A 27,997-nucleotide genomic window follows, 5' to 3' on the forward strand; every position below is an offset into this window, starting at 1 on the left:
CTCACATGGTACCTATTTACAAAAATCTAAATTCACGGGGACGAAGTCGGGACATCATCTAGTACCTAGGTATCTTATCTTCATGAAATTGTGTTGTTGTTTATTCCAATTTCCATTTTTATTTCCAAGATATTCTTTCTCACAATTTATAATATCTACCCATTTACCTGATGCTTGTCGAATACGTCCCTGCTCAGGCCATTGCGCATGTCGCGAATGTATTGACAGCAACTCTGCTTTTCTCTCCAGTTCGACCCGGTCCACAGCACTCGTCCTCTGAGTGCGGACCCTACTGTCGCTTTACGGACCTTTTTGCCGTTTACTTCATCTTAAGCTAATATTACCGGTAAATATGTTAACCACTTCGTTAGCCGCGTTCATCGCGGTCTTGGTCGTGACCAGCGCAGAGTCTTCAACGAACTCTAAAGGTAATTTATCTTTATCAATAGCAAATAGGGCTTGCTTTTTCTGTTTTGATGCGTAGTATTGATTAGGCGGAGGGTCGGGACGTTCTATATTTAACAACAGGTGGCTCCGGTGCGCGTTATATAGCTGCGTAGTTCTTTCTTTCAGTTCAACTATGACCTTTTGAACTTCATAAACCTGATATTTGTACTGTCTTCAATGAAGAAACATTAATTTTTACATTTTTGCGGAAAATTCAATTCTTTTTATTATAAAAAAATTTTACTAGTAGGTACGAATCTCCTGGCTATCGCTGTTGGTTTTATTGAATTAATAATTATTATTATTGAAGGCCACTCGCGTTTCTATTATTTCTTTATTTCCATACTATTATATTATTATACCATCTATAATATAGGTATGGGGCCGATTCTCTTGTACACAATCTCTAAACTAAACTAAATTAACAGGTCTAAATCTAGTGCTATCAGTTTCCGCAAGCAACATTATGAAAGGGTTTTAGTTTAGTTTGAAGATTGTGTACAACGGAATTAGCCACATATCAAAACTATTAATAATTACTTGATTATTAATGATTCTTTTTTATAATTTGGTAGATCAAGAAATACGACGCCTCTTGACCATCATGTTGGGATTTTGACAAAAACTTCGAGTGGAAAAGAGCACTTTGATTTATATTATTATCTTTCTCATTTTGCAAAACACAGTATTTCTAGTAATTTTTCTTAGATCATTTAAATACTTATCTCTAACTAAAATTGATGGCCAGACCCAACTAGACGATTGTTTTGTTACTTCATTGACGATATTATTCACAAGGCTGCAAGAGCATTTTATTCATAAATTAATACCTGACACTATTATTTTAAGCCTACAATAAACTTTTAGATGGCGGTCCATTGGCAGAACTTCCAGAGAACTGGGACCAAACAAAAGATGACACACAATCATTATTTTTGAACAAAAGTGACAAAAATGACCTGGAACCATATCCTCTTGCATTGAGTGAAGAAGGTAGGTAATGATGATCACTCAAACAGTGTCAATAACAATGTCTTCTCTTATTAGACTCGCGGGCGTTTCATTGGGATAAATACGTTGTATTCAAACAATTAAATGGTCCTTTTACAGCAGTTTCTTTAATATAATGTTTCTTTGGGCGACCTCGCACCGGAAGACGCAGCGTTGGAAGACTCCCCACTAGGTGGACGGATGACATCAGACGAGTTGCAGGGAGGCGCTGGTCCAGGCGGCGCAAGACCGTGGCGTGTGGAAGTCCCTACAAGAGGCCTATGTCCAGCAGTGGACGTCTATTGGTTGATGATGATGATGTTGATGAATGTTTCTTTATAGGTAATTCGGAAGGGTATGATCAAACCGTAGAGCAGCGGTATGATTCGCCTCAGGCCACCGGAGAGCTCGATAATTTAATAATGAGGCCAGAGCTGTATGCTGAACCACCAGCAATGGAAGGTTTATCAGCGGGCTATGATTCTCGACGTCGGAAGCGTGGTAGCGGTACCAAAGTAGGTGGAGCTGGCGCCGCTACAAAGGTGGCGACTAAAAATGGATCAGGAAAGAAGAATCTTAAGTAAGTTTTTCAAAATGTAACAGGTTTTTTAAAACTTTCATTAGGGAGAGTAGACTTTTAAGATTTTAATAATATTAAAATTCACAGGGCCAATGACGCGCCGTTGCCAATTGATTCAGCAATACAGGAACATGATTCTAATCGCCGAAAACGTGGTAGTGGGACAAAAGTAGGTGGAGCAGCTGCCTCCGCTAAAACTGCCACAAAAAATTCCGGAAGCAATAAAAAGAATTTCAGGTAACTTAACTATTCGCGTTGTGGCATTAGTATAATAATTTATCAGAGAACTTTTTAACTTCTATGTTTTTCATTCAGGCCTATCTCAGAACGCCGTAAACGTGACTCCGGTTTAAGTGCAGCTGACGTCAGAGCTCTTTTAAATTTATGGGAAGCTCAGGAACGCAGAAAGCAGGAATGGAACGCCAATCAATGGGCAGATCGCTATTACGGTCACGTTAATACTCTAGATGAAGATCAGCCCGAAGTAGATGAGAATGGAGACGTATGGTACAATGAACCAGCCGTGCTAGGACCTCGTGAAAGAGATTTTCCAAGGCATTCATATTTCTCAGAACAAAATCGAATGGGCTTAGGTCATGGATTATCTGATATTTATCAAATAGACCCCAATGAATTAGCACAAGTAGAGGCCCGCCGTAAAAGAATGTACATGAATAAAGTGAAACGTTTTATGGTTGCCCGAAAACGTTCCGATATGCACCAGAATAATTACCGACCTCGGGACGATCTGTATACTCTAGCAGAACTTTTACGTTCGGCACCTCGCGTTCAAGAACAAGACCTCCCTGTCTATCGCCGACTGATACTTTAAAGCAGTTGCTCGAAAATTATTAGTGTCCACTGTCAATAAAACAATCTGTAAGACAGAAAATAGTATCAGACTCACCCGATGTTCCAAATATTTCACTACTTAATAGTAAATTCGGCTGAATACGCACACCCCCTTGTCCGTTAGTTCACGGATGGATACCTACATAAAAAGATTGGAGCAAGAGATTGTCTAGCATTTATTTCGCAGTGTTAGGATATAGTCTAAATAGTTTAGGAAATAGAGTTAATTGTTCGTATTTATAATTTGTTTTAATAAAAATATAAGGCCTAAGATTAAAAAATACATTCGATTGTACTAGGTACCTAGGACTTATGTAAGTACCTAATGTAATTTTTTTAACTTTTCTACTCTTTACTTGATTATTACAAAACATGTACTTTTCTACCTCTGTTTTCCGCATATCTAATAAATATATAGTTTCATCCTACTTCTTGTATTTGAAATACATTTAATATTACTACTTACCTACTTATGTATTGTATAGTGAAGTGAAACTTCACATTTTATCTTACGAAACGCCTAGACTTAGACCTTATAAATGTAAATGCCAAATGGTATATAAACTTGCTGTATTAAATTAGCATTACACGATTATAGAAGTTGTTTCTTTTCTAGTAGGTTCCTATATTAATTGATGAGGTAAGTAAGAAATCTTTATCACCTGAAAGAAAAATAATGGACACTCCATTTTATTTAAATCATCAAGAACAACAGTATCTAATTGCTATTGCGCTGGAACCATGTCGTCAACCACTGATTCAAACATTGATGTTGGAATCCCCCTTCTAGGGATTCAAATAACTACCCTAATTTGCTATGAAAACTATTTACGATTTAGGACGATAACACAATCTTGAAGAAGACAATTTTTAACTGATAAAATTGTCATTTTTAGATGTCATAGTTTTTATGAGTAAAGTCAGCCAATTTTAAGCTCAACTGAATAATAATAAGATAATATTATGAATGGAGAAAGCAATTCTAGATTAAGTAGAACATCAAAAAAAATATCAATCCACTCCATTGCATCTACAAGTACGAGTAGTTCACAAGACGTGGTCGTTGAAGATGTCCAAACCTCGACGCGGTCAACGTACGAATTGTTTTTCTGTTTGTTAAGTTACACCAAAATGTTTATATTTCGTTTAGGCCGTGATTTATTCCAATCCGTTATGTTTTACTTTTTCTCGGAAAGTGTTCTTCCGAGCCATATTGTGGACTTGGTCAATGCCCAAAAAATATTACAATTAGAACATGAGTCACAAACTGCGGCATACAGCAGATATAATACAATCAGGTGGGGGAATCATTCTTCTGCATCAACAAACAATCAACACAGTTATTTCTATCAGTTGCAGAAAAGGTCATCAATCGCGGAACATACAACTGTCTCAGAGATAAATCCACAAACTATTTAAACCATAAATATTTTTTCAGTGAAGACGACATGAACTTACAATGTTTATCAACTAGTATGTACAAAAATTCAAACAGCAATGATAGAGAACCGATGTTTGTTATCGTGGATTCAAATTGTGAAACCAACCCTAGTTCTAGAGATATGCTTATTAACAAGAAAAATGTGTTCATGGAAAATTCATTAAAAAAATATAAGCGTAATGTAATACCAGAAGATATACCATGTACCAGTAGAGATCAAACAAACTTCATGCTGCCTCGTGAAGATGGCGAGTCCAGAGAAGAATTGGAAATGGTAGATATAAATTTACAAAGTGAAAATGAAATCAACATTGACGAAGACAATAATGAAACTGAACAAGAGTCCATAGTGATTGCCTATCTCCGAAATAAAGGTGCTATTTTAGATAACGACGGAATAGTTACTACCAGAAAGAAATCTTCGATATTAGAAAATGTACCGAAAATGGAAACAATTCCTGAAGATAAACAGTTTTCCTCATTTTCGGGACAGCTGAAAATTGGTGATTCAATAGAATCGCAACACACTATAACAATGGAAAATGAAGATATTCCAGACTAAAGTACAATAAAATTGGTGTCTAATTAAATGAATTAAAATTTATTTTTGTATTTTGAAATAAATTACAAAAGTATTTTTCAAACACCTTTGCTTTTTTGTTCTACTTAGCCATTTCTTTGTGATACGAAATTTAGATGCTACTAAAGTCTAGTGAGTCTAATGTACAAAAACTTATTTGAACCAAACCACTGAACTATATATATATAATTATTATACTATATATAAATGAAAATGCTTTTTTCAAAATTTTCGTAGAAGTAGGTATAACAAAATTTATTTGTGCAGAGTTATCAGAAAACTCATTGGATGTACATATTCCAACCTATCCTGGTTCACCACAACCACATAGTATCGGGTCTGCCCAATCTTCAGAATCAATTCCTGAAGAAGACCCCGTTTTACGAAAAACTATCGAACTCATACATCAAGACCGGGAATTTCTTATGGCAGCTGAAATCGGGAATGATAGACTTTTAGAAATTCATATAAGGTAAAAATAATAATAAAATTGCACATAAAAGTTAAAACATTCATTCTTAATTATAATTGACGGCATGTTTAATTTATTGGTATTCATAATATTTTAAAATATTATTTGTTGTTTTAGGAGAGGTGCCGATGTTCAACAAATTGATTACCTTGGCCGGAATGCTCTCCATCTAGCCGTTTGTTCGAATAATATTCGAGCTGTTCAAGTTCTTTTAGACGCTGGGGTAGATCCAAAAATAAAAGATAAAGTTGGGATGACTCCACTTTCACTTTCACTAATGAGAAGGTTATTTTTTATCTAAGTAGCATTTGAGGACTTTTAACTAGAGGACTAATTTTTCGTAGGTTCGTGCGTTTTAGGCAACTATACATCATATCACTTGCTTCAACGGCGGAGACTTGGCAACTTGCATTCCTGAGAGTTCTTCTATTGCTATAATGTTCTCAAAGGTGTGTAAAGTTTGCTAATCCGCACAGGGCCAGCATGGTGGACTACGGCCTAAACCCTTCTCATTCTGAGAGAAGACCCGTGCTTACAATAATTGCTTCGATGCTTGATTATTATATTCCCAGCAATTTTTATTCCTGTAATGTATTGTATTTAATTAATGTACTGTGCAGTGTGCTATCTTTAAGACATTCTATCTTTCAGACCGTCATTTACCGTAGCACAACTTCTCTTTGACCACGGTGCCAGACTTATGCCACGATCTGATCCAATGGATACTGGTCTTTTTATTCGTTAGTGTAATATGCTCATTTACGTTCAAAATTGTCGAATTTCCGTGTATGTGCCTTCTTGCTAATACGAACCATGTTTTATAGAATTTGTAATGATGTGTACACCAACCGAAGAAGCAAGCAGAATACTCAAACTTCTTGTCGAAAAGGGAGCTACTGTAAATGATGATCATGCTCCTGGTGGTCGACAGGCCCTTCATTTTGCAGCTATGAGAAACGATACAACATTGATTCGTATACTCGTATCACTGGGTGCTGATTTGCATATGAAGAATCACAGGAACGAAACGCCAAGAGACGTGGCAGAAACGTTTGGGTGTAATGCAGCTTACGAGCTTTTGTGCGAGTTAGAGGAAGATGAATCTACATCTTCATCTATCGAATTTTAAAGCTGTCATCTAAACTTTAGTAGGTACCTATACTAAAGAGAATCATGAAGAACATGTTGAACTGTCAATAGTATTTTGTATGTCCCCTGCACGTCCCCTGGCTGAGATACGCTTTACCACTGAGCTTAAGTAGGTAGGTACCTACTTAGTTATTACCTAAGTATAAAAATTAGGAATTGATTTCTGTTCTTTTGTTATCATGAATTCTGTATTTTAAGTTGGACTTTTTTTTTCTTACTTAGGGACCTTAGAGATATTCTATAGTAAAAGTGGATAATCCTACTCCTTTCTCTCATGCCAAACTTTTTCGAAATGTATGGTTTGTAACATTACCTAGGTACCTATTAGGCAAATGGATGGGTGCACAATTTTTCACAGGAATATCTCTAACGTGGTTGATTATTCGATAAATTGGTATCTTCTATAATAATAAAGACATGCTTAATACTTTTAATTTGCTTGTGATCCATAATTTTTAAACTATTCCCTTTATCCCCCTATAATCCCTTCGGAATGACACCCACTTGCTAGACAAATTAAAGTGTTACACAGATAGGTACTTAGGTACCTACCTACTACGAAATGTGTATTGGGTTAGATTCCGCTAGTGTAGCTTCATAAAAAAAGGCAATTGAAGACGTGGTGAGCATATTATTATGTCTGCGCATGGGTAGAAAGTTAAAATAGGTACCTAGGTACTTAGATAGATAAACTGCTCAACTGACGAACCAATGTGCAAAGGACTAGATAGGTACTCCCACCACCGTCATCTCTTACATCCTACTAATCCTGATCTCACTAGAAAGTAATGAGTATTATTATGCAGTGTAGTATACCTAGGTACTATGTTCGAAATCCATAATATTATAGTCTCTAGATCACTCTTCACCATAGAATAACAATCCTCTTCACTAGGTAGGATATTGACTGCGTCATTGATCCAGTGGTTAGTTCGACTTCGGATCATGAAGTAAGTCTTCTTTTTTCGATTCGGAAGTTTGGTTTGGCTGAAAAAAGTTATTCGGTTTTAACCGAGTTTAAAAAAAAGTTTGTACGGATTCGTCCCGTATGTACCCAGGTACGTATGTATAATACGTAAGTTCGCGATTATCTCAAAGCTCAATGAACCGATCTGAATATTTTTTCTGTCAAGAAATTCTATTTTTCTTCGTGAATTTTCATTTCAGTTCATCGAGTTTCTAATCTTCTAATACTACTCCAGTCCGAACTCACTGAAGAAAATATATTTAAAAAAATGATTTTATACTTTGACGTAAGATTTTTTACACCTTTATTACTTCTTATCTCCCAATATGATCCAAAAAAACATCCAAACAAAAGTTTCTCTCAGTATAAAATTAGGAAGGTCTGGCACGCACTGGCTCTCTCTGTTATTGTTTTTTCAAATTCAAAATGTTACGGTTTTTATTCCGTTAGGTAAGGTAAAATCCCATCCACATAGACAATCTAAATACGTATAGTTTTTCCGATTTTCAAGACCGTACATCACTATCGTGCGATGTGACATTTGTTCTTTAGTTTCAAAGATGGCGGCCTTGTCGCAGTTGCTATTCTCTGCTAAACAATAATGAGAAAATTGATCTAACCTACTATTTTTATCACTTTTCTCAGAAATTTGGTCAAAAAGCAATATTAATAATAGTTACATATAAGGCTAATTATTTTGATAATGTGATATTAAGTTAACCCATGGCTTCCAATGTGCAAGATTCGCCTGTCGTTCAGCAGACGTTCGTTGAAGAGATAGATTACAATGAAATTCAGGAATTACAGGTATTTTCAGTGTTTACAATAGAGTATGACATTTCGTTAACTTTGTATTAATTGTAAGTCCATGAACAGGTAGTAGGTAAGGGCGCGTTCGGAGTAGTGTGGAAAGGCCTATGGCGGAACAAATTTGTAGCCGTAAAACATATAAACTCGGAAGCTGAGAGGCGAGAGTTTGCCATCGAGGTCCGTCAGCTATCGCGCGTCTGTCACCCTAATATCGTGAGGCTATATGGAGCATGCACGCAGGGCGCCCAGGTTTGCCTTGTTATGGAGTATGCTGAAGGTGGCTCACTATACAATGTATTACACATTCGTCCCAAGCCCAAATATACATCAGCTCACGCTATGAGCTGGGCCCGACAATGTGCAGAGGTATGTTTACACAAAATGCTATTTTCTTATCTAAGATTGCTCTAACTTAATTTTTATCATAAATTCTTAATTAAAGTAATAATCGTTCATAATTTAATTTAACTTATCACTGAGTCTAAAGAAGAGTCATTCAGTTATTTACTTCTGTCTCTCTGACAGTGTTGACCTTAAAAAGTGCTCAATGGTTTCAAATAATCCGTACTAATATTATAAATGCGAAAATGTGTCTGTCTGTTAGCTTATCACAGCCTATTTGCTTAACCAACTTTGACAAAATTTGGTACAGAGATAGCTTGCATCCCAGGAAAAGACATACTGCTATTGTCCCAGAAAAGAACACAGTTTCCACAGGATTCTTAAGAAACCTAAATCTACATGGGCAGAGTCGCAGGCATCATCTATTTGATACAGAGGTAGCACTAGCTTGTATCCCAGGGCTTCTTGCATAGGCTATTTCTTACCTGGAAAGACAAAGAATTCCTACAGGAGTTTTTTAATACATGGTTGAGCGAAGTTGTGGGTATCATCCAGTAGTATACAAAATAAACTGTGTGAAATCTAAATTAGATGCTGTTATTAAATATATCTGTTTTAACAAATATTTTCAGGGTGTTGCCTACCTCCATGCAATGAAACCAAAGCCATTAATACACAGGGACTTAAAACCACCAAACCTATTGCTAGTTGCTGGTGGGCAGAAACTGAAAATATGTGATTTTGGAACTGCAGCTGACAAAGCTACATATATGACTAATAATAAAGGCAGTGCTGCATGGATGGCCCCTGAGGTAATCCATATTAATCTAAACTAGAAATAAATATTGCTACGCTTGCCAAAACATGTATGTGGATTTCCTTGATTTTTTATTTGATAAATTTCACCCATTTTGCATCTGGCATCTATCATCAATACACTTAGTTAAAATTCCCACTATCTTGATAAGCAAAACATAAGCGTAAGCTCAGTAGTCAAAGCCGAACTTATTAGGATTAAATAGCACATAGCAGATTATGCACACACATAGTACCCTGTAGGTTGATTCCGGGAAACCTGCATCAATCATTATCATAATCGGAATTGTTGTGATTGGCTGAATTTATGGTATTCTTGTAACAATTCACTGTAGCCAATAGTGAGTCTCATTGTATCTAGCTCGAATCGCGTCAACCAATCCGAGATGATTGCGATCGTCACACTGTAGCTGTCATATTACCATAATTGAGCCCTTATTATATAGTTGAGCTTAAGTGAAGTAAAAACATTTAGGTGTTTTATAAATCTGGAAATCGTAACCCAGATCTTTACTAGAACATCTCAATTTAATTGTTGTACTCTATATTTCTTGTTCCAGGTGTTTGAAGGCTCATCGTATACTGAAAAGTGTGACGTGTTCTCTTGGGGCATAATACTATGGGAGGTCCTGTCCAGAAGAAAACCCTTTGAGGAAGGTGGTTCGGCATTTAGGATAATGTGGGCAGTACATACAGGTAATAACTTTGCTGTTTTTATGTAATGTTTTCAACACATGTATGAACAATATCTTGTTCATACATGTGTCTATCGTTCAAAAGTCAAAACGAAACCCTTACTACTTCCTCTTAATAAATGCTGAAATATATTAAAATTGTTTTCTGATGCTTGGTGTAATATGCTGTTGCTTAGTGTGCACTTAAAATTTTCCCCTCTTTCGTTTGACATTCCATGCTATATGATAGCTAAAAAAAAGACCCACTTTTTTGGATGCAACATTTGCCATATTGATTTTGTTCAAATAAAATTTAGACCATAATAACAAATCAATTGACATCTCGTTCATCAAAATCGGCTCAGTAGTAGTAGGTGGTACACACATACATAGACTGCTAAATTCTTAACCGTTTCTTTCTTCTTTATAATATCCATGACAATTTTATTTCCTCTATAATAATACATCACTGAGCGGTAACGACTATTTCAACTTTTTGAATTGTTGCATCTCAGAAATGGTGATTCTTAGGAAAATAAATATAAGAACGATTTTATTAGATAATTGCATCATGTACAATATTTGCCTGACATATTTTTATGATAAAAGTTACCTTTTAGCAGGAAAATGCAAAAAACCCATTTATTGTGAACTTTGTACTTGAATATTTAAGAAATGTACCCTATATTTATCAAAACCTATAGGGTAATGTTTTATAACACACTAGATGATGCCCGCGACTTCGTCCGCGTGGATTTAGGTTTATTTTAATCCTGTGGGAATTCTTTCATTTTCCAGGTTAAAAAGTAAAAAGGAAAGTTTGACTTTGACTTTGACTTTATATTATAGTATGGGTTGCTTGGAAGAGATCACTTTAGTGATAAGGTCGCTTTTACTCTTTGTAATTATGTTAACAATAAAGTTGTTTAAATAAAATAAATAAATACTTTGATCATACAATTATAAGATATTATGTAGTCTCATACAAAATCGAATAAGTCTTACAAAAGCACTGCGATCTGGTCTCAAAAATAAGTGCAAAATCAAGCCAGAGTGCGCTCTATTATAGATCTCACCCTCAGAGGGGCTGTGACATTGAACTCTTAAAACTTTGTTAGAAACATCATACTCATTATTTGATTTGAGAACCTTTTCAATGAGGTCCCAAACGCCAAAAAGCTTTTTTACTCTTCATGTGAAAAAAAGTCTTTCAGGGTACCTACTGTCTTTATTTCATCAATTTGTTTTTGTTTTTATAATATATTTTCAGGGCAGCGGCCGAACTTAATAGAAGGTTGCCCGGAGCCTATAGAGCAGTTGATGACTCAGTGTTGGCACAAGGTGCCAGTGGAGAGACCTAGTATGGCAGAGGTAAGCATTACATTATACTTTACTGCTACATGGTAAGTTTTAGGCATGGTTGCTTCAGCAAATTTTAACAGACACGTAACCGTTAAACATGGCGTTACAGATCAAAATGTCAAAGAAAACCATTTTAACGAATGTATGTAACGATAACAAACAGTTTGAAACGACCAAGCTTTAGTATGCTTCATTTCAAACTGTATCAATAATTGTTGCTACATTGCCAATTATTGTTGTGATGGGCTGAGTTTATGGCATATTTAAATTATAGCCCATATCGTGAGTGACACAGAGTGTCGGCCAATCAGTGGTGACTGCGATCGCCACTATATCTATCATTTTGCCGTAATCGAGCCCCAGTATTCTCATGTGAAAGTCTCAGAATCAGTTCTAGTACTTCGATCAGTCAAGATAAATGCACGTAAATAAAATAACCATAATACATACAATGAGTTCAATAAACTGCAATATTTCAAATTCCGAGTGACACCTCAATTTCATTTATGTATACAAAACAGATTGAAAAATATGCCATGATCAAAGATATGAAAATATAAAATAACCTGCAACTTTGTCTGCCTGGATTTAGTCTACTTAAAATGCTTTTTGTTTTCCAGGATAGTATAAATGTATAAATGAATTACATAAATAAATAAAAACTAGCCTATATCCATCTTTGGAATGCAAAAATGAAGGGTTAAGGCTATTTCACAGCAATCACCAAGTGTGGATTGGCAGACTTAACACACCTTTAAGAACATTCTGGAGAACTCTCAGGCATGCAAGTTTCCTCACGATGTTTTCCCTCACGGTCAAAGCTTAGGCGACATCTCCACAGACGAGAGACTCGCAGCGATAGTCTCGCCGTACCACCAAATTCGATACAATTCTTATAGACCAATCTCCACAGCGCGATACTATCGCCGACGATAATAAGTCGGGCTATGTTATACTATAACTTCGAAAAGTTCGAGTTGTGTGCCCCGTAACGAACCCGTGATCTCGGCTCGCCACTTTTAACATAATATTACAAAGTTGTTATAAAAAGTACACCTCTGTTCAGGTGGTGGAAATAATGAGAGCGCTCTGTGAGTTCTTCCCTGGCGCGGATACGCCAATAAATTACGATGACCTCGAAGACGACGACGAGGAGAGCGTAGACGACGACTACCTCCTATACAGTACTCGAGACAGCTTCGACACGGAGAACATTGCCCTAACACACAACACACACTACACAGACGAAACATGCTCCAATCCCGTCCTTTACAGGACCGCAAAACATTCACCCAACATCTCCCCAAGACCGAGAAGCTTCGTCGAGTCCCAAGTCAGCCGCCTCCAGAACCTAATGGCTAACGAGAACCAACCGAAAATTAACGATCCACAAGAACAAAGAGCAACCGTCAAAATCCCCCAACAGTTCAGAAAGGACACGCATTTAGAACCGGGAAGCTCAGTAACAATCAACCGTACCTCTAGCTCTCCAGTACCGTCTGAAAGGATTCAAATGCCGAGTGAAGGCAGCACGCCTCAAGACACTTTACGGGTATTGAGAAGTCCAGTCGTTTTCAGCGAAAGCTCATCCCCTAGAGGAATATCTCCTATAGTGAATTATAACATCGGTAACATGAATCCTCGGCATATAGACATAGATCAATACTGGAATAGAGAGAATGATAAACTGTCGCCGGCTAGTAGGACGCCTTCCGCATTGAGTACGAACTCTATGAGAAAGGAGGATTATAATCAGAACTACTATGATAGATTGAGTGCAGTGAATAGTCCGAATCCATTGCAGTACAATGGGAACACGTCACAGAGGCTACAGGTGGATCCTAGATACCAAACTCCGTTACAAATTGAAGTTGATCCTGTAAGTATACAACAAAAATTGTCTTAATAGTACCTTTTTGAGGGTGGTTCTATAGATAGTTATATTATCCTAGCGCCATCGTTCCCCTTTTGAGGCAGAGAGCACACTGCTCGTATGCTTTATAGCTATTCAATTGAGACTGAACTCCCAGACTACAGGACGACAAGGCTATCTTGGCGCGTGGCGAAAATTGGAACTAACATTGCCGTCAAGCGTTCCCTTGTTCTTGTTTGAATATTCTAAGCCTTTGTTCTCCAACAGCGCCCATCAATGTCATTCAAGTGCCAAGAGAGCCTTGTCGCACTCTAAGCATTGGATTTTGACAAAATATTAGGTACAATAAAATTACTGAATCCATCTTAGCGTGTTATTCAATATGACTGCTATAACAAAAAATACAAAGTATGGGCAACTCAAGGTGGATAGATGGACACACATTTCTGAGTATACATATAGGGTGGCGGTTTTAGGGTAGATAAACGCAATAAGCTTTCTTTAAAGCGGTATGAAAAACACGATACCTAATTTCAGAACACGTGGGAATTAAAGGACTTCCGAGATTCGCTCAACAACTACGACGAATACATAGAACTTAAGAACCACGGCGGCTTCGATAAGTTTATACCAGTGGGTGAGTACTTTTTGCTTTTTATTGACATTTGGTGATAATCTTTTCACAAACTATAGTTTCCTTTTTTTGATCTGTGCGACTCTATTAATAGTATCTCTTCATTTTCATAGTTTAGACTCATAATTCTCTTTATCGAACAGAGTTCAATAAAATAAAATTTAGAAATGAAGCGATACTCTTGGTCGGTTTCAAAGAAGAATAATTATAATAGGAAAATATTAATAGAAATAGAATATAGAAAATAGAAATAGAATAATTATAATAGGTAATTAGAATAAATACCCGGCTGAGTTTTTTGTGGCTCTTCTCAGACCTGGGCGCGTTTGGAACCCTCGTAGCTTAAGTTTTAAGTTTGCGTAATAATTATCACCACTATATCTAAATCCAACATCTGACCATCAAAAAGAGTTATTTATTACCTATTTTGAATAAATCATTTGACTTTGACTTTGACTTAATACGGGAGAAGACATAATCCCCCATTTACTATTCACTATAAAATTATGTAATTTGTTCTTCTTTAATATTTATAAAAGTCTGACTGGAATATCAACAGCTCAAATCTGGAACTAGCAACTTGTGATTCAGCATGTAGTTTCTATCTAGAATTTAGCACCCACCAAGAAATTATTTTGATAACTTACCTTAAAGACCTTAATCCATGCAGCTGGCCTAAATGCATACCCCTTATCAGTTTCTACACAACATCATACCGGAATGCTAAATCGCTTGGTAGCATGGCCTTGCCGGTAGAGTGGTAAATACCCACGGCCGTAGCCTCCCACCAGACTAAATCAAAGACAATTTAGAAATTATAAATTCCCAAATTACTACTACCGGGAACTCAACTCTGCGCTAGGGAGGTCGTCAAAACGCTCTTTGAAAAATTATACATTTTAAAATCGCAAGGTGCTCGAACGACATCTTTGTCTACCGTGAAACTAAACTATCTGGATGATTTTATTACATTCCACTACAAGTATTGACTATTATCATTAAGATTATTATCATCATCATCATCATTATAAACCCATCGCCGGCTTACTACAGAGCACGGGTCTCAGTGTGAAAAGGGTTTGGCCATAATTCATCACCCCGGCCATGTGCGGATTGGCAAACTTCACATGCATTGAGAACATTATGCAGAACTCTCAGGCATGTAGGATTCCCCACGATGTTTTCCTTCACCGTTAAAACGAGTGAAATTTAATCAATGAGCCTCAATAGCTCAACGGTTAGAGGAGCGGACTGAAATCCGAAAGGTCGCTGGTTCAAACCCCACCCGTTGCACTATTGTCGTACCTACTCCTAGCACAAGCTTGACGCTTAGTTGGAAGGGAAAGGGGAATTATTAGTTTAGTCATCATTGGCTAATATTCTTAAAAAAAAAATTGCATAAAACGCACGTGACTCCGAAAAGTTAGAGGTATCAAATCCCTGACCTCCCGAATAGGAGGCGGACGTCCTAATCACTAGGCTATCACGGCTGTATTAGGAGGAATGTGTATCTAAATGTAGCTATGAGTCAAACCGCACGTCCTGGCACAGGACATCGTTCCGCTGCCATTGCTCATGCGCATGATGCATTGGTTTAACTTTAGACCACAGCTTTGTACCCTTTTGATAGATGCCGGGGAATTTGTTTTCGTATTATATGTCCTTTTGATCTATTTTGTATGATTGGTTAGATGTATCATGCAACATTATTGGGATTAATAATGACGTGAAAATTGATGGGAACAAAATACTTTCTGAGAATGATACTATTATAATATTTATTTATAATTTGACAATTTTCTTAAAAATATATTTTTTTTGTTCAGTTCGATTGAGTTGAGACCAAATGTAGAACCAAAAAAAACTTCAAAACATCGTACCTAGCTAGTTTGTTTTCAGTAAATCTGTTGAGTTACTTTTTAGCCGGATCTTTCGAAGCAGAGTTTACTGCTGGCTCTTCTCAGAGGCGGGTATTTCGAACGAGTGGTACCTAGTCATAGATTATTTTGACGATTCAAAGGCACTTATAAAATTTTATTTGAATAAAAAAAATTGTTTAAACCTCAATTGCAAGAAATTAGAAATGGGAAAAGTCGTGATAAATTGACTAGTATTGAGGATTTATATAGACACAAAGGTAGATAAGCATGCATAAATAAGATAGGTATACTAATTAGATGCTATCTCCCTTTTTGGCACGAATCAGTATATGACATAATTTAAACAGTTTTGGCATAGCACACGCCCATTGCATAGTGTATTTCCTTTTGTTTGGCCAGCTGTTAACATAATGTACATTATTTTCTGCCGCGTACCGTACCTTCTCTACCTATTTCTTGGCCCTTTTTTTTCTTGTGAGGAAAATCCATCATGAATACCACCGGCCACGGGGGGGGTGCACAGTGGTTATGTCGGACTCCTACCGACTAAAAACCTCACAAAGTTCCACCCCACCGCTAACGACGGAGCACAAGGGACCAACAACGTCCGCCGCAGCAGACCCACCACTGGGGCACTGCGTGCTCCCAAACACCGTTAGAGGCATGCCAGAACCAAAGCACGCCAACCAACCCGAGGACCATACTATCACAGATCCTCACGAGGGCTAGGGCTCGAGGGGAGGGCAATTCCCTCTCCACGTTCCCCATCCTCAACATCGCCCTCGCTCGTCACCAAACTGGACAGGCGAGAGACCGGTGGGGCAGCCAGTATTTGGATGGGTAATGAAACACTCATCACCAATTACCCACAACAGCCACACCCTTCGCTCCTGGGGCCCCATGGGTGCGTCTACTGCGCCCTCTGCTCACTCAGAGGGACGCGCGGACAACACCCCCTCCCTGCCAGGTCAATTAGCCATGGCTAACAATATCCCATGAAGAGAAATTGCTAACCATGTTACCAGGGTACACCCGCCCAAGCGCTGCTCTTCCCCCGGAAGGGACTCGCAACACTCAGGCACACTGGGAGGTTACCTGGCTGGTACCCCACCTATTTCTTTGCCCTACCTTAACATAGACCTCATCATTGCTTTTTATTAAATATGATTGTCGCCAAACGTGAAACTATCTCGCAATAAAAAATAACCGGCTAAGTGCGAGTTAGTCTCGCGCACCGAGGGTTCCGTACTACAGTCTTATTTTTTTGTCATTTTGCACGATAAATCAAAAAGTATTATGCCTAAAAATAAATAAAAATTTGTTTTTGAATGTACAGGTAAAACCCTCTCATAATATGATACACCACTTAATTATCTTACTTTCAAAATTGAACATACTAATAGTTCATGAACACATTTTAATTATTTTTTGATGTAACTAGAAATAAACGGTTTTTAGATTTTTCCTCGTGTCTGCTATAAGACCTACCTAACTGCCAAATTTCATGATTCTAGGTCAACGAGAAGTACCCTGTAGGTTTCTTGACAGACACGACGGACAGACAGACAACGAAGTGATCGTATAGGGTTTCTTTTTTCCTTTCAACCCTAAAAATGTACAGATGCTGTCAGCACTTGCGTGAAGATTTCTGACATGGTACCAACTACCATCAACATACAATAATAGGCCGAGTCGTATTGCAACGGATGTCGGGCATCAGCTAGTTTATATTAAAACTTGTTTATTATAGAAACATGATAATATCTTTAACTACACTAGTTTAATGTAGGACATTAAACTTATTGCTTCGTTTTATTGCATGCAATATTAAGATGGTTTGAAGACGGTAGTTCTCAGAAACGCAGCAGAAGTGATTGCCTGCAATTTGATAACAAATAACAGGGCAAAATATCAAACGTTACTCATCCGTGTTATGTCCCATTTAACTTCATTTTCTCTCGCTACTTTCATCTGTCAGTGCCAAAACGTTCGATTTAAATTTGTCGGTCACAATAAACATATAAATCGCCTTTACATTTAAATGTGATCTAATTCTCGTTTTATAACTTCAAACCAGAATCACAGATATCATTTTAAGTTCGTACAATGAAAGCATAAGTAATATTTTTAAAATAAAATTTGATAAATATTTATGTCAAAACTTAACATTTTTCGGACCCAGATGTCATTTTGCGCTGTAATGTGATGTTTTTGCGCATAAAACTATACGCGGCCTATTTCCTCTTCCCACGCAACTTTTCGTACAGAAAAATGAATGAACGAAAATTCGTTTCTACGAAGATTCGGCCGAATACAAGAGTTATTTTTAGCTCAGCTATTCATACAGTATGACCATAATAGACCGAACGTAGCGCTTCATTTTAGGTGCATTTATAATTTCAGCGTTTATGTAGAGCGGTGTTCTGTCCAGAATCCAGATGTGGCTCGGGACGGTCCCGATATGAGTCACGATTCTCGGAAGAGGCCGCGACTATTTTAGACTGTGTCCGCTTACGTTCTAGGAACCGGGTGCTGTGGGACCAACGACCGATCGCAACACTAAAGTATTGTTAGATCTCGAACGAGGTTCCTTTTGCTTGTAGCAGTTCCTTGTTGTATTCTCGCTACGCCATTTCTGTTTGCCTCCGAGAAACTTTAAACTTCCTCATAAACTTGCAATTCCAAGATCTAGTATATTACTCAGAATTCAAAGGAGCTTTTTCTATCTATTTTTCATGTTATTTATATCCCAAAGTTGATACCCGCTTTTCCATGTAATAAAAGCAATGTCTCGCTAATGTAGGATAGGATATGTTTACGAGCAGATGGCTTGACGGATCCTGTTTATCCGTTGCTTCCGAACCAAATTTAATGAAAATAAAGTTTTATTTAACTTTATTTTCATAAAAATGTGTGTTAGTACATTAATTGCTGTTATCCTGAAGATAACGGCAAAAGTAAGTTAAGGAGTATTGATGAGAGAAAAGAATGTACGCGACAGATGACATTCGGGGAGGTAACGCCCAGCACACCCGCACAGCCCCCACGCTATCTCGGTGCGGGAGAGTACAGGTGACTGTACGGGGCGCCCTCTCTCTCTCTCTCTCCCCGCCTCATACCTCGATTGTCATCTCACCTTGTCGCGGACTATAGTAGATTTCAGTTATTTAAGTGTCAAAAGGACAATTTGCAATATAACCACATACGCGTTATAAGTTTTACATGTTTATTACGTTCGGTATAGGAAGTTTACGCAGATTTTTAATAGTTTTCGAGTGAAGCAAGCGGCATACCTCGCGGCGCGTGCCCTGCTGAGTCAGACCCAGCCATCAGGCCGCATACGTCAATGCGGTTAGAACAGCACCGCCGTAAAGTAAATAAGTCGTAATATTTTCATGGGTGCCGCCGCGGCGGGTATCTCGGCCCGTTATGCGCTGCTCAAATAAACAGATGTGTTGATTTTTATACAGTAAAACTCGCTTTTGAGAGCCGCTCTACCCTAGCTTTATCGATTCACGCTAACGATCATACAAATTTACGAATACACATCTATCGAACAGTCCATTATACCATAAACTCGTCGATGTGTTACAAAAAATCTTTTTAATTTACTCATCGCAATCTATGAGTTTTTAACGTGTTTTTTTTTGGAATGATACTGACTCATTTTAGCATCTATTTACGAGTATTGAGACTTGTCTTCAAACAAGCATCGCGGCAATCTTCAATCAAAGAGTACTTTAAACTGTTTGCGCGAAACTTCCCAATCGATTAGTCACGCTGTATCCCGTATTGTTAAATTAAGCCGACACATTTGTCCGATGTCAACAGAAACGCATCGTGAGTGCACGCATGAATCAGCTCGATACAATTAATCTAATTTAAGGTTATCGGGGAGGCATGGGACGGGCTCGTCGTCGCACAGTCTCGCGCCGCCGCCGCGCCCGTCGCATCTCCTGCACTCTGATGCATATTTGACGCGCGTCCTCTCCTTCCGTCGTTTAGACCGCGATCTATCACTCGAATGCGAACCCGCACGTAACCGATGCGTATGCTATCAAGGACGATCGATGTTATAGCTCGGTGAGATGCCGAAATCGGACTGTTCTGTTCAAGTTTCAATAACAGTGCAACCGAATCGTAATAAGTTGGAAGTGTTTGTTGACGTTTTCATGAGTGAGTGTTTTTTAATAATTAGATAATATTCACGCACTTGCTAGGAATATATAAGCAACTAAATACTGTTCTAACACTAAGTAGTATATTCAGACTTGCGCACCGAGGGTTCGGTACTATAGTCGTATTTTTCGACATTTTGCACTATAAATTAAAAACTATTTTGCGTAAAAATAAATAAAAATCTGTTTTTGAAGAAAGAAAAAAGAAAGCCCTTTCATATGATACCCCACTTGGTATAGTAATTTTACTTGAAAGTTGAAAATACTAATTATTTGTTCATGAACACATTTTAATTTTTTGTTGTGGTGTAACCACAAATTCACCGTTTTCGGATTTTTTCCTTTACCTACTTGTGCTATAAGACCTACCTACCAAATTTCAGGATTCTATATAGCTCGACGGGAAGTACCCGTTTTCTTTACAGACACGACAGACAGACCAAGAGACAGCAAAGTGATCCTAAAAGGGTTCCTTTTTCCTTTTGAGTTTCAGAAAGATTTTTTTTACTTTACTGATTTTAATAGAATAGAATGTTTTTTTTATTCATGTAAACTTTTTACAAGTACTTATGAATAGTCAGGTAGTTTTAATTTAATCAGTAAAGAAGTAAAAAAAATCTTTGAAGTTTACACGAAATCTTTCTTTTTGTTCCATTACTGACTGTAATCTCACGTGGTAAATAATGATGCAGTGTAAGATGGAAGCAGGCTAACTTGAAAGAGGTATGGCAGTTTTATTAAAGCCATACCTTTTTGGTGTCTACACGGCATCGTACCGGAACGCTATACATTGCTTGACGGCACGGCTTTTGCCAGTAGGACGGTAACTAGCCACGACCACTAGTCTCCAACCAGGCAGATCTATTGTATTATAGTATAAAAATAAATAAGTAATGACAATAAGTTATATTTTTATGTAGAAAAGATTATTGCAGCATCTCTTGAAATAATATTGAATCAATCAGTACCCTTATTATAAATACGAAAGTGTGTTTGTTTGTTGGTTTGTTGCTTTGTCCTTCAATAACGTCGCAACGGTGCAACGGATTTTTGCATGGGTATAGATAAAGACCTGCAGAGTGACATAGGCTTTTGACTTTTTATCCCGGAAAATAAAAGAGTTCCCACGGGATTTTTAAAAAACCTAATTCCACGCAGACGAAGTCGCGGGCATCAGCTAGTTATCCAATATGTTAGATTGTACAATTAGTTCGAAATATTTTTAATTTTCTACTAACTACAGCTTGATAGCATTGAAGGCGGTAATAAAGTGGTAAATTCATTACCACCGAATCTACCTTTGATGATCAAAAGAGCGTGTAAAAGTCTTATTTGATTGAATATATTTTGATTTGGTCTCATTATAGATCTTTAAATAAACGGTTGCTTAAAAACGTTCTCGAGATAGGTATTTCAATCTGAATCATATCTTCACAATGGGGCCGATTCTCTTGTACACAATCTCTAAACTAAACTAAATTAACAGGTCTAAATCTAATGCTATCCTTTTCCGCAAGCAACATTATGGAAGGGATAGCAATAGATTTAGACGTGTCATTTAGTTTAGTTTAGAGATTGTGTACAAGAGAATTAGCCACAATATTATGTTCGTAATATATATTTACGTGTATAATTTTCCAAACAAAATGGTCTTCTAATATTATAAATACGAAAGACATGAAAGATGTAGTAGATTGTACAACCAGGGCATAATACAAGCAATTTTATCCGAGTTCGGCTCGGGCAGATATTTAAGTCGAGAATAAAGTGGGTTTTATGACCGAGTTTAACACTGCTTTTCACTTCGATTGCGAGGAAATGAAACAATATATAATAAGTGCATGTCTAACATGAAATTCGGGCAATTTTTTAATGAGATCGTATAGGTCTCCCGACCTATACTACCTCATCATAAGTGCAAGATGGTCCAGCAGCCACCGCCTGATTTTTTTAGTGATTAATAACAGGCTAAGTTTTCTTTAGTAGGTTCGGTTCGACGAGACGCCCTAATTTTGCGCTTTGTGAAATTTCTTGATAGATCTTATTGTACTGCCGAGGTATAAAACATGTCGATTCGGTGGAGTGTCGAAATTTGCCTGAATAACAGTAAGTTTTTTATTTGAATTTTAAGATAACTGGATAGTAAACTCGGAAAAACAATTGTCCTACAAAATGGATAGTTTGATTGGAGCGTCCTCCACTCCGAATATGTCCAGATAACGAAGCCATAATAATTATTAATATGGGATTTTTTGTATGCAGCTTAGTAAATATTTATACAATGAAATGACCACATAGTCCTACAAATTGGTACATTTTCCCAGTCCTACGCTTAAAATTTGTCCATTGTGACAATTTTTTCATTAATAAGAACTGAATCTTTTTTTCCTATCGGGAATAAAGTGTAGAACACAATTTTATCACTGTCCTATGTAAACAATAGTACCTATGCATTTTCAGGACATATGATATTTTGTTCAATATTCATTCCAAGTACAGCGACATCTATCGGTAAGTTTTTCAATTAGAATATTTATATACTTACCTTGTGAAGAAGATGATTATGTTCAAGACGAAATTGATGAAGCGTCTACATCGGAATCCGACGAAACTATTTTTAATTACTTTTATTTGTTTTAATTAGTTTTTGCATAAAGAAAATCTGCTGGTTATTAATATTTTTTATGACCTCGTTATTTTGTCATATTCAGAGTGGAGGATGCTGCAGTCAAACCATCTATTTTGTAGGATTTTAAGAGTTTATTATCCAATGTAATATAGTTAAATTAAATTAAACTAAAATGGCAAGACTAAATACATATATATTGCTATTCCTTTTATAATGCTCCTTGCGTTAAAGTAAAGATTTAGACCTGTCAATGTAGCTTAGAGATTGTGTACCTACCTACAGCAAAATTAACCACATTGTAATAATATTGACAAATGTGACCATAAAGTAATTGGTCTTAATATTACACACTATGCAGATATTAGCAGTAAAGCAATATCCTCTCAAAACCGAGAATCACGCGGCACATTTATAATCCCAACAAACGATAGCTGACAGTGAAATAATAGGCTGTCAAAAGGCATTGCCAAATTTTCCCGGCTAGTGGCTATCTAGCGTCGAGTGACGCTTTCGACGGCCCAATGAGTCATTTCTAATTATTTTATGACGGCATGTGAGAGTTAGTATGAGATTTTACATATCTCCAACGTTGATAGAGTTCGAGCGTCGAAACTCGAAACGCTTGAAACGTCATAATAAAATGGATCTTAACATAACTGCGTTTTAAACTTGAGTTCGTTAATATATTATTATCTGCAGCAAGCGCTCTAAGAAATTTTTTTTAGATCACGTAGACTACGATCACACCTGATGGGAAGTGATGATGTGGCCTAAGATGGGACGCGTTTGCCTAGAAGGTGCCTATTCACTCTTGTTTTATTCAATCTTGCGAAATAAAAATAGTTGGTGGCGAATCCATGAATCTAAATCAAGTCCGCTTTACTTTGACGTTGTTGTGTTTCGATGTTCGAATTCTAATACGTTGGCGAGATGTAAAATCTCATACTAATCCTACTGGGCATTTTGTAGTAAACAATTAGATAGCTGCTCGATTCGAAATGTCTGCGTCGCATACGGCAGCATTTGACTCGACGGATGATCAGAATATAAGTATGCCGCTTTATCTTTTGGACAAATCAGATGTCTGCTATTAGCCCGCTTACCGGAATGTTGAAAACCCCCATAAGTATGTGTGCCCCATAAGTAACTTAACATACGAAAAAACGCCCGAATCGAGAACCACCTCTTTTTTGGAAGAATTATTACAGCTTACACCACGTCAATATTTTACTTTTCTTGCTCCCTTTTCCGTTAAATAATTCCTTCTGATTTTGTTCTTGGTCCTTTCGTCTGTGATCCTTGGTCCTTTTGTCCTTGGTCGTTCCGTCTGATTTTGTACGTGGTCACCTATTGTTGATTTTTCAAACGCCCATACGCTAAATGTTCTTTTCCGCACTTAAAACGGTAAGACCGCTGCTGCACCTCCCCGCTGGATCACGCTAACCTACCTTGATGTTGATCGCTCCAGAATATAAACAGGCTGGCCAGCACCCGGGTCTGCGCGGATTTCGGGGAGTGTTGCTGGGGAACCAATAAAGGCTTCGCGTTAGGCTGATACACCATTGCATTTAAGCAGTATAATGTGTTTCCTTGTCTCGTCATTCTAGAGCATGCATTGCTCTGCTTGTAGAGTTGTCGGTAATACCTGAATGGAGAGATGTTTGTTTTCGCTTAAATTATACCTTCAATAATATTTTTATATTATTCAATAATATTTCGCCTTCAATAATATTTTTATATAATTGAATTCTTAATTCATCATCCAATATAGGGATAGATTTAATAGAGCAAGCCAAGAAGAACGTTGGACTCTAGTCGCTAGGTCAGGCTAAACTACAATACCGACAACTTAAACGGATCCGTCCGTTGTTTGAGACAAGGACATATTTTAGCGTTTAAACTACCGTGAGTGATTTCCATTATAAATACTATCTGTCCCGGCTTACTCACGTGTGTAGTCGACGTTAGCCCGACTAGTTTCGAACCCATCCGGGGTCCTTTTTCAAGGGAGTCCGTCCGCGACGCGCCGCGGTTTCAAAACCGCGGGCTAACGTCGACTACACACGTGAGTAAGCCGGGACAGATAGTATTTACAAGGACATATTTTAGAAAATGATCCGAGAAACTGCCAGATTATGTTTTATTTATCAAAGTACTTAGTATCCCTATGGAGAGGAATTTCATGTCATTGGCCGTGTTCGCTATTGATGATGTAGTAATTTAGTTACTTTCAAAACAAGCCTGAAAGTTTCGTCTAGTAAAATATTCAACGCCTATAAACGACCTTGCTTCACGCCATCGAAGCCTATTTCTTGTCCACAGACATCATGATATCCTCTCTGTTGTTACATTCACATACAAATAGAATAATAGATACAGTTGTTTACTCTTTTGTTGTACTCCCATAAGATCTCAAACGATGTAACAACCTATCTTTGAAGTTCCCAAAATAATAATTTTGTTTACGTGTACGTTGTCCGTTTATCTGATAGACCCTTTTGCTCTTAAAACTTGTTTGTTGATCTCTTCAGATTTACGTTTGTATTCTAAAACGACCACTATGAGATTCTGTGTATCGGTGATTCTTAAACTGATTGCACATTATAGGCCTGCGCAGACTGGAGAATGTTACGGCAGAGGATTTTAAATTTATCAATTAATTTGATATTTATCCAATCGAAATAAGGTATATATTTCAATGCTCGGTGATTGACCGCGCGCGCAGTTTTCTCTGGAGCACCGAACATTGAATTTTGCCGTCCCGTCCTCCAGTGAGCGCAGGCTCCCACATAACGCGTCTGCCGCAAGAGCCGCACGTGCATTTTCAGCACGAAAGATGCGAGTAACGTTAGCAGCACATACCGGCCGCATCGGACACGCGAAAAGCTTCGTATTCACTTGAGTCGAGTCGAGTTGACAAGTCGAGGCAGTGGAGACGCTGCCTCAACCTGCTGGTTGATTCCGGAAAACTTGCATCAATCATTATTACAATTGCAAATGCTGTGATTGGCTGAATTTATAGTAGTCTTGTTGCAACAGTGCATTGTAGCCAATAGTGAGCGAGCGAGAGAATTTTACCGTAATCGAGCCTCTGAACCACGTCACACCATAAGGCTTTCGCTGAGATATGTTTTAACTGTTTTTGTTGGGCTCTAATTGATGTATTGCGTTTTGGGTATATAGCTCTTGCGGCGAGCGCGACTCGCCTCTAATATGCGATCAGCTTTATTGCTAAACTTCATTTAACCGTGGAAATGTTTCTCATGCTAAAATCAAAACAATAAGTGTATGGAAAATAAATGGGAAGCGGTGAGACATTTTGCAGACGGCGCTTAGTGTGATTCAGTCTGGAGCTCGATTGCCTTTATATCGTTGGATGGTGGTGCGCAACCGGCCGTTGGCATCACTGAGGGAATGACTAACCGGCTCTCTCGGCCCGCTCTAGATACTATCAAAATATGTGACAAGTTTATTTCTATTCGGAACAACACATCTATATCTGTATTTTACTATTATAAACAGTCAAACATGTATTTCTGTACGTTGAATTTATTTTGAAATAAATTATTGTTGTAATTGACTTTGGGCGCAAAGCACACCGGTAGAGGCGAAGCGCGACGTCTTTATTGATAACAACTCTAACTAAGAGTTACTTTGGCATAAGGAAGGATATGTTTTGTTTTCATTATACCAATTTCTACGGTATGTCAAAGTATATAATGCTCAGTTTAAAACTTATTTATGTAGATTTCGCTGAAAATTTGCAATAGGTATGATCTCAATATGCTCAATATTTCCTGAATATGGCAAACTAGATAGACTACATTTCCTACCAGGTACCAGCCCTGCAGCTGTTATGATGTTATACAATATGTAGAGAATAGTAGACATCATAAAAACCTAATTTATCGAGATTTTCGTTACAAAGTTAAATTGTACGGACAATATTGACATACACCCTTTTCAGTGAGGCAAAAAAAATGATGACTTCTATAATGAACGTATGGGCAATGTCGCGAGCTTTTGTTAGTTCTCGATATATCGCTTCTCAGTGAAGAACATCTGCGGATTTTTTTGACGACATAAGTAGGTCGGGGCTTGCGCCTGCGTCATTTGCCCGGTTGCTTACCAGCACTTACGTTTACGCGAAAACGTTACTCCTATGACCTCGATGCTCGCACAGCATCTCGTTAACTCGTGTTTATGCCGACGGAGTAGGTATTATCGCTCACCGAGTCCACCAAGATTATTTTTTTCCCCCCTAAACTACTAATTATTTTATTTACCTATTATAGTTTTCAATATTTTTTTTCCCATAAAAAAAATACGTCTGAATAAAATTAAAATATTCGTTCGTAAAATACGTCTAAATAAAATTAAAATATTCGATGTCTCATGACCTCTTCAATCGACCGGCTATTGATTTTTTTAACTAATTAAAAATAATGAATTTCCGTATCTGTATTAGACACGAACAATATTTGTTTTAATTTGATAGTAACTATATTTATACTATTTATACACTTTTTATTATAGTAAATATCACCTGATCCGTTTCTCGCGGAAAAACCTCGAAAAGCGCGTGATACGCGTGCGTGTAAAACGGCATTGAAAAATTCGATCGAGGATGGTATGTTGTTGATTAACCTAACCACACCATCTTATATAATCAAAATTCTTTAATTCTCCCAAACCAAATGAGGTCTTAATCTTAAAGAACCACGATCTTAAGGAACTTATTCATTTATTATTTCTGTACTACATACATCATCCTTTTCCCGTTTGATTTAAATTAACCATCCCAATTAGTTTCTTATAGTCATCCATCAATCAGCCTGTATGCGTCTATGTATGAAGCGGGCTATGTTTAGTGTTTCTCTGAGGGATAGGATTCGCAACGCCGACACCCGTCTGAGAAGCAAAGTAACAGACAGCCCAAAGAATTAGCGAGCTGAAGTGGCCGTTAGGGCAGGCGCTTTCTGGAGTAGAGATCGCGTACTAATAAAGGGCAATGCGGGATGACCTCCAGCCCACTGAACCAATGACCTTAAAAAGTGGCGGAGAGTGGGTGGATGAGGAAGGCGGAGGATCGTGTGTGGTAGTGAGCTCTCCAAAAGCCTTGCTCAGGTAGTGGACGCATACAGGCTCAAACTATGTATATCCAAAAAAATCTTGAAGTGGCTCTAGATACCTCTTACCTATGTGAATGTTTTTGACCGAGTGAAGCGAAGGTCTCTGATTTACTTGATCGAAATTGCACTTGTCCGTTAGAAACTGAAACTTGTTTATAATTTCAGTAGTATCCTGTACTTGAACAACAA

The 27,997-nt window shown here is 37.6% G+C and overlaps 3 protein-coding genes across 3 annotated transcripts in view; all 3 read left to right on the forward strand.

The window, feature by feature from the left end:
* Positions 1 to 221: 221 nt before the first annotated feature.
* On the forward strand, positions 222 to 3,458 carry LOC117991074 (putative neuropeptide precursor protein). Its single transcript, XM_034978619.2, has 5 exons — positions 222 to 428; positions 1,315 to 1,440; positions 1,780 to 2,017; positions 2,105 to 2,254; positions 2,333 to 3,458. The coding sequence occupies exons 1-5, from the start codon at positions 353 to 355 to the stop codon at positions 2,847 to 2,849; spliced, it is 1,107 nt and encodes a 368-aa protein (XP_034834510.1). The 5' UTR covers positions 222 to 352; the 3' UTR covers positions 2,850 to 3,458.
* Positions 3,459 to 4,431: 973 nt separating this feature from the next.
* On the forward strand, positions 4,432 to 6,609 carry LOC117991493 (NF-kappa-B inhibitor alpha-like). The gene is made up of 5 exons (XM_034979088.2): positions 4,432 to 4,813; positions 5,158 to 5,362; positions 5,480 to 5,647; positions 6,014 to 6,102; positions 6,187 to 6,609. Exons 1-5 carry the CDS (start codon positions 4,432 to 4,434, stop codon positions 6,489 to 6,491), a joined length of 1,149 nt encoding a protein of 382 aa, XP_034834979.1. The 3' UTR covers positions 6,492 to 6,609.
* Positions 6,610 to 8,040: 1,431 nt separating this feature from the next.
* The window catches only part of LOC117991069 (mitogen-activated protein kinase kinase kinase 7-like), a 31,705-nt gene continuing 11,748 nt past the window's right edge, over positions 8,041 to 27,997 (forward strand). Inside the window, exons 1-7 of the mRNA XM_034978610.2 lie at positions 8,041 to 8,285; positions 8,355 to 8,654; positions 9,263 to 9,442; positions 10,007 to 10,142; positions 11,391 to 11,491; positions 12,549 to 13,361; positions 13,893 to 13,992. Of these exons, the coding sequence (XP_034834501.1) occupies positions 8,202 to 8,285; positions 8,355 to 8,654; positions 9,263 to 9,442; positions 10,007 to 10,142; positions 11,391 to 11,491; positions 12,549 to 13,361; positions 13,893 to 13,992 (1,714 nt within the window). The 5' untranslated portion in view covers positions 8,041 to 8,201. The remainder of the gene's footprint in view (positions 8,286 to 8,354; positions 8,655 to 9,262; positions 9,443 to 10,006; positions 10,143 to 11,390; positions 11,492 to 12,548; positions 13,362 to 13,892; positions 13,993 to 27,997) is intronic.

The sequence above is a fragment of the Maniola hyperantus genome, chromosome 19 (genome assembly GCF_902806685.2).
Source record: "Maniola hyperantus chromosome 19, iAphHyp1.2, whole genome shotgun sequence".
NCBI lineage: Eukaryota > Metazoa > Arthropoda > Insecta > Lepidoptera > Nymphalidae > Maniola > Maniola hyperantus.

Excerpts from the sequence above, each read along its gene's own strand:
- LOC117991493 (XM_034979088.2), top strand. The coding sequence starts at position 4,432 with ATGCTTATTAACAAGAAAAATGTGTTCATGGAAAATTCATTAAAAAAA. Across the intron at positions 4,814-5,157 it reads TTCGGGACAGCTGAAAATTG|AGTTATCAGAAAACTCATTG; the intron begins GTGATTCAATAG and ends TTATTTGTGCAG. Across the intron at positions 5,363-5,479 it reads CTTTTAGAAATTCATATAAG|GAGAGGTGCCGATGTTCAAC; the intron begins GTAAAAATAATA and ends TTGTTGTTTTAG.
- LOC117991074 (XM_034978619.2), top strand. The coding sequence starts at position 353 with ATGTTAACCACTTCGTTAGCCGCGTTCATCGCGGTCTTGGTCGTGACC. Across the intron at positions 1,441-1,779 it reads TCTTGCATTGAGTGAAGAAG|GTAATTCGGAAGGGTATGAT; the intron begins GTAGGTAATGAT and ends GTTTCTTTATAG. Across the intron at positions 2,018-2,104 it reads TCAGGAAAGAAGAATCTTAA|GGCCAATGACGCGCCGTTGC; the intron begins GTAAGTTTTTCA and ends TAAAATTCACAG.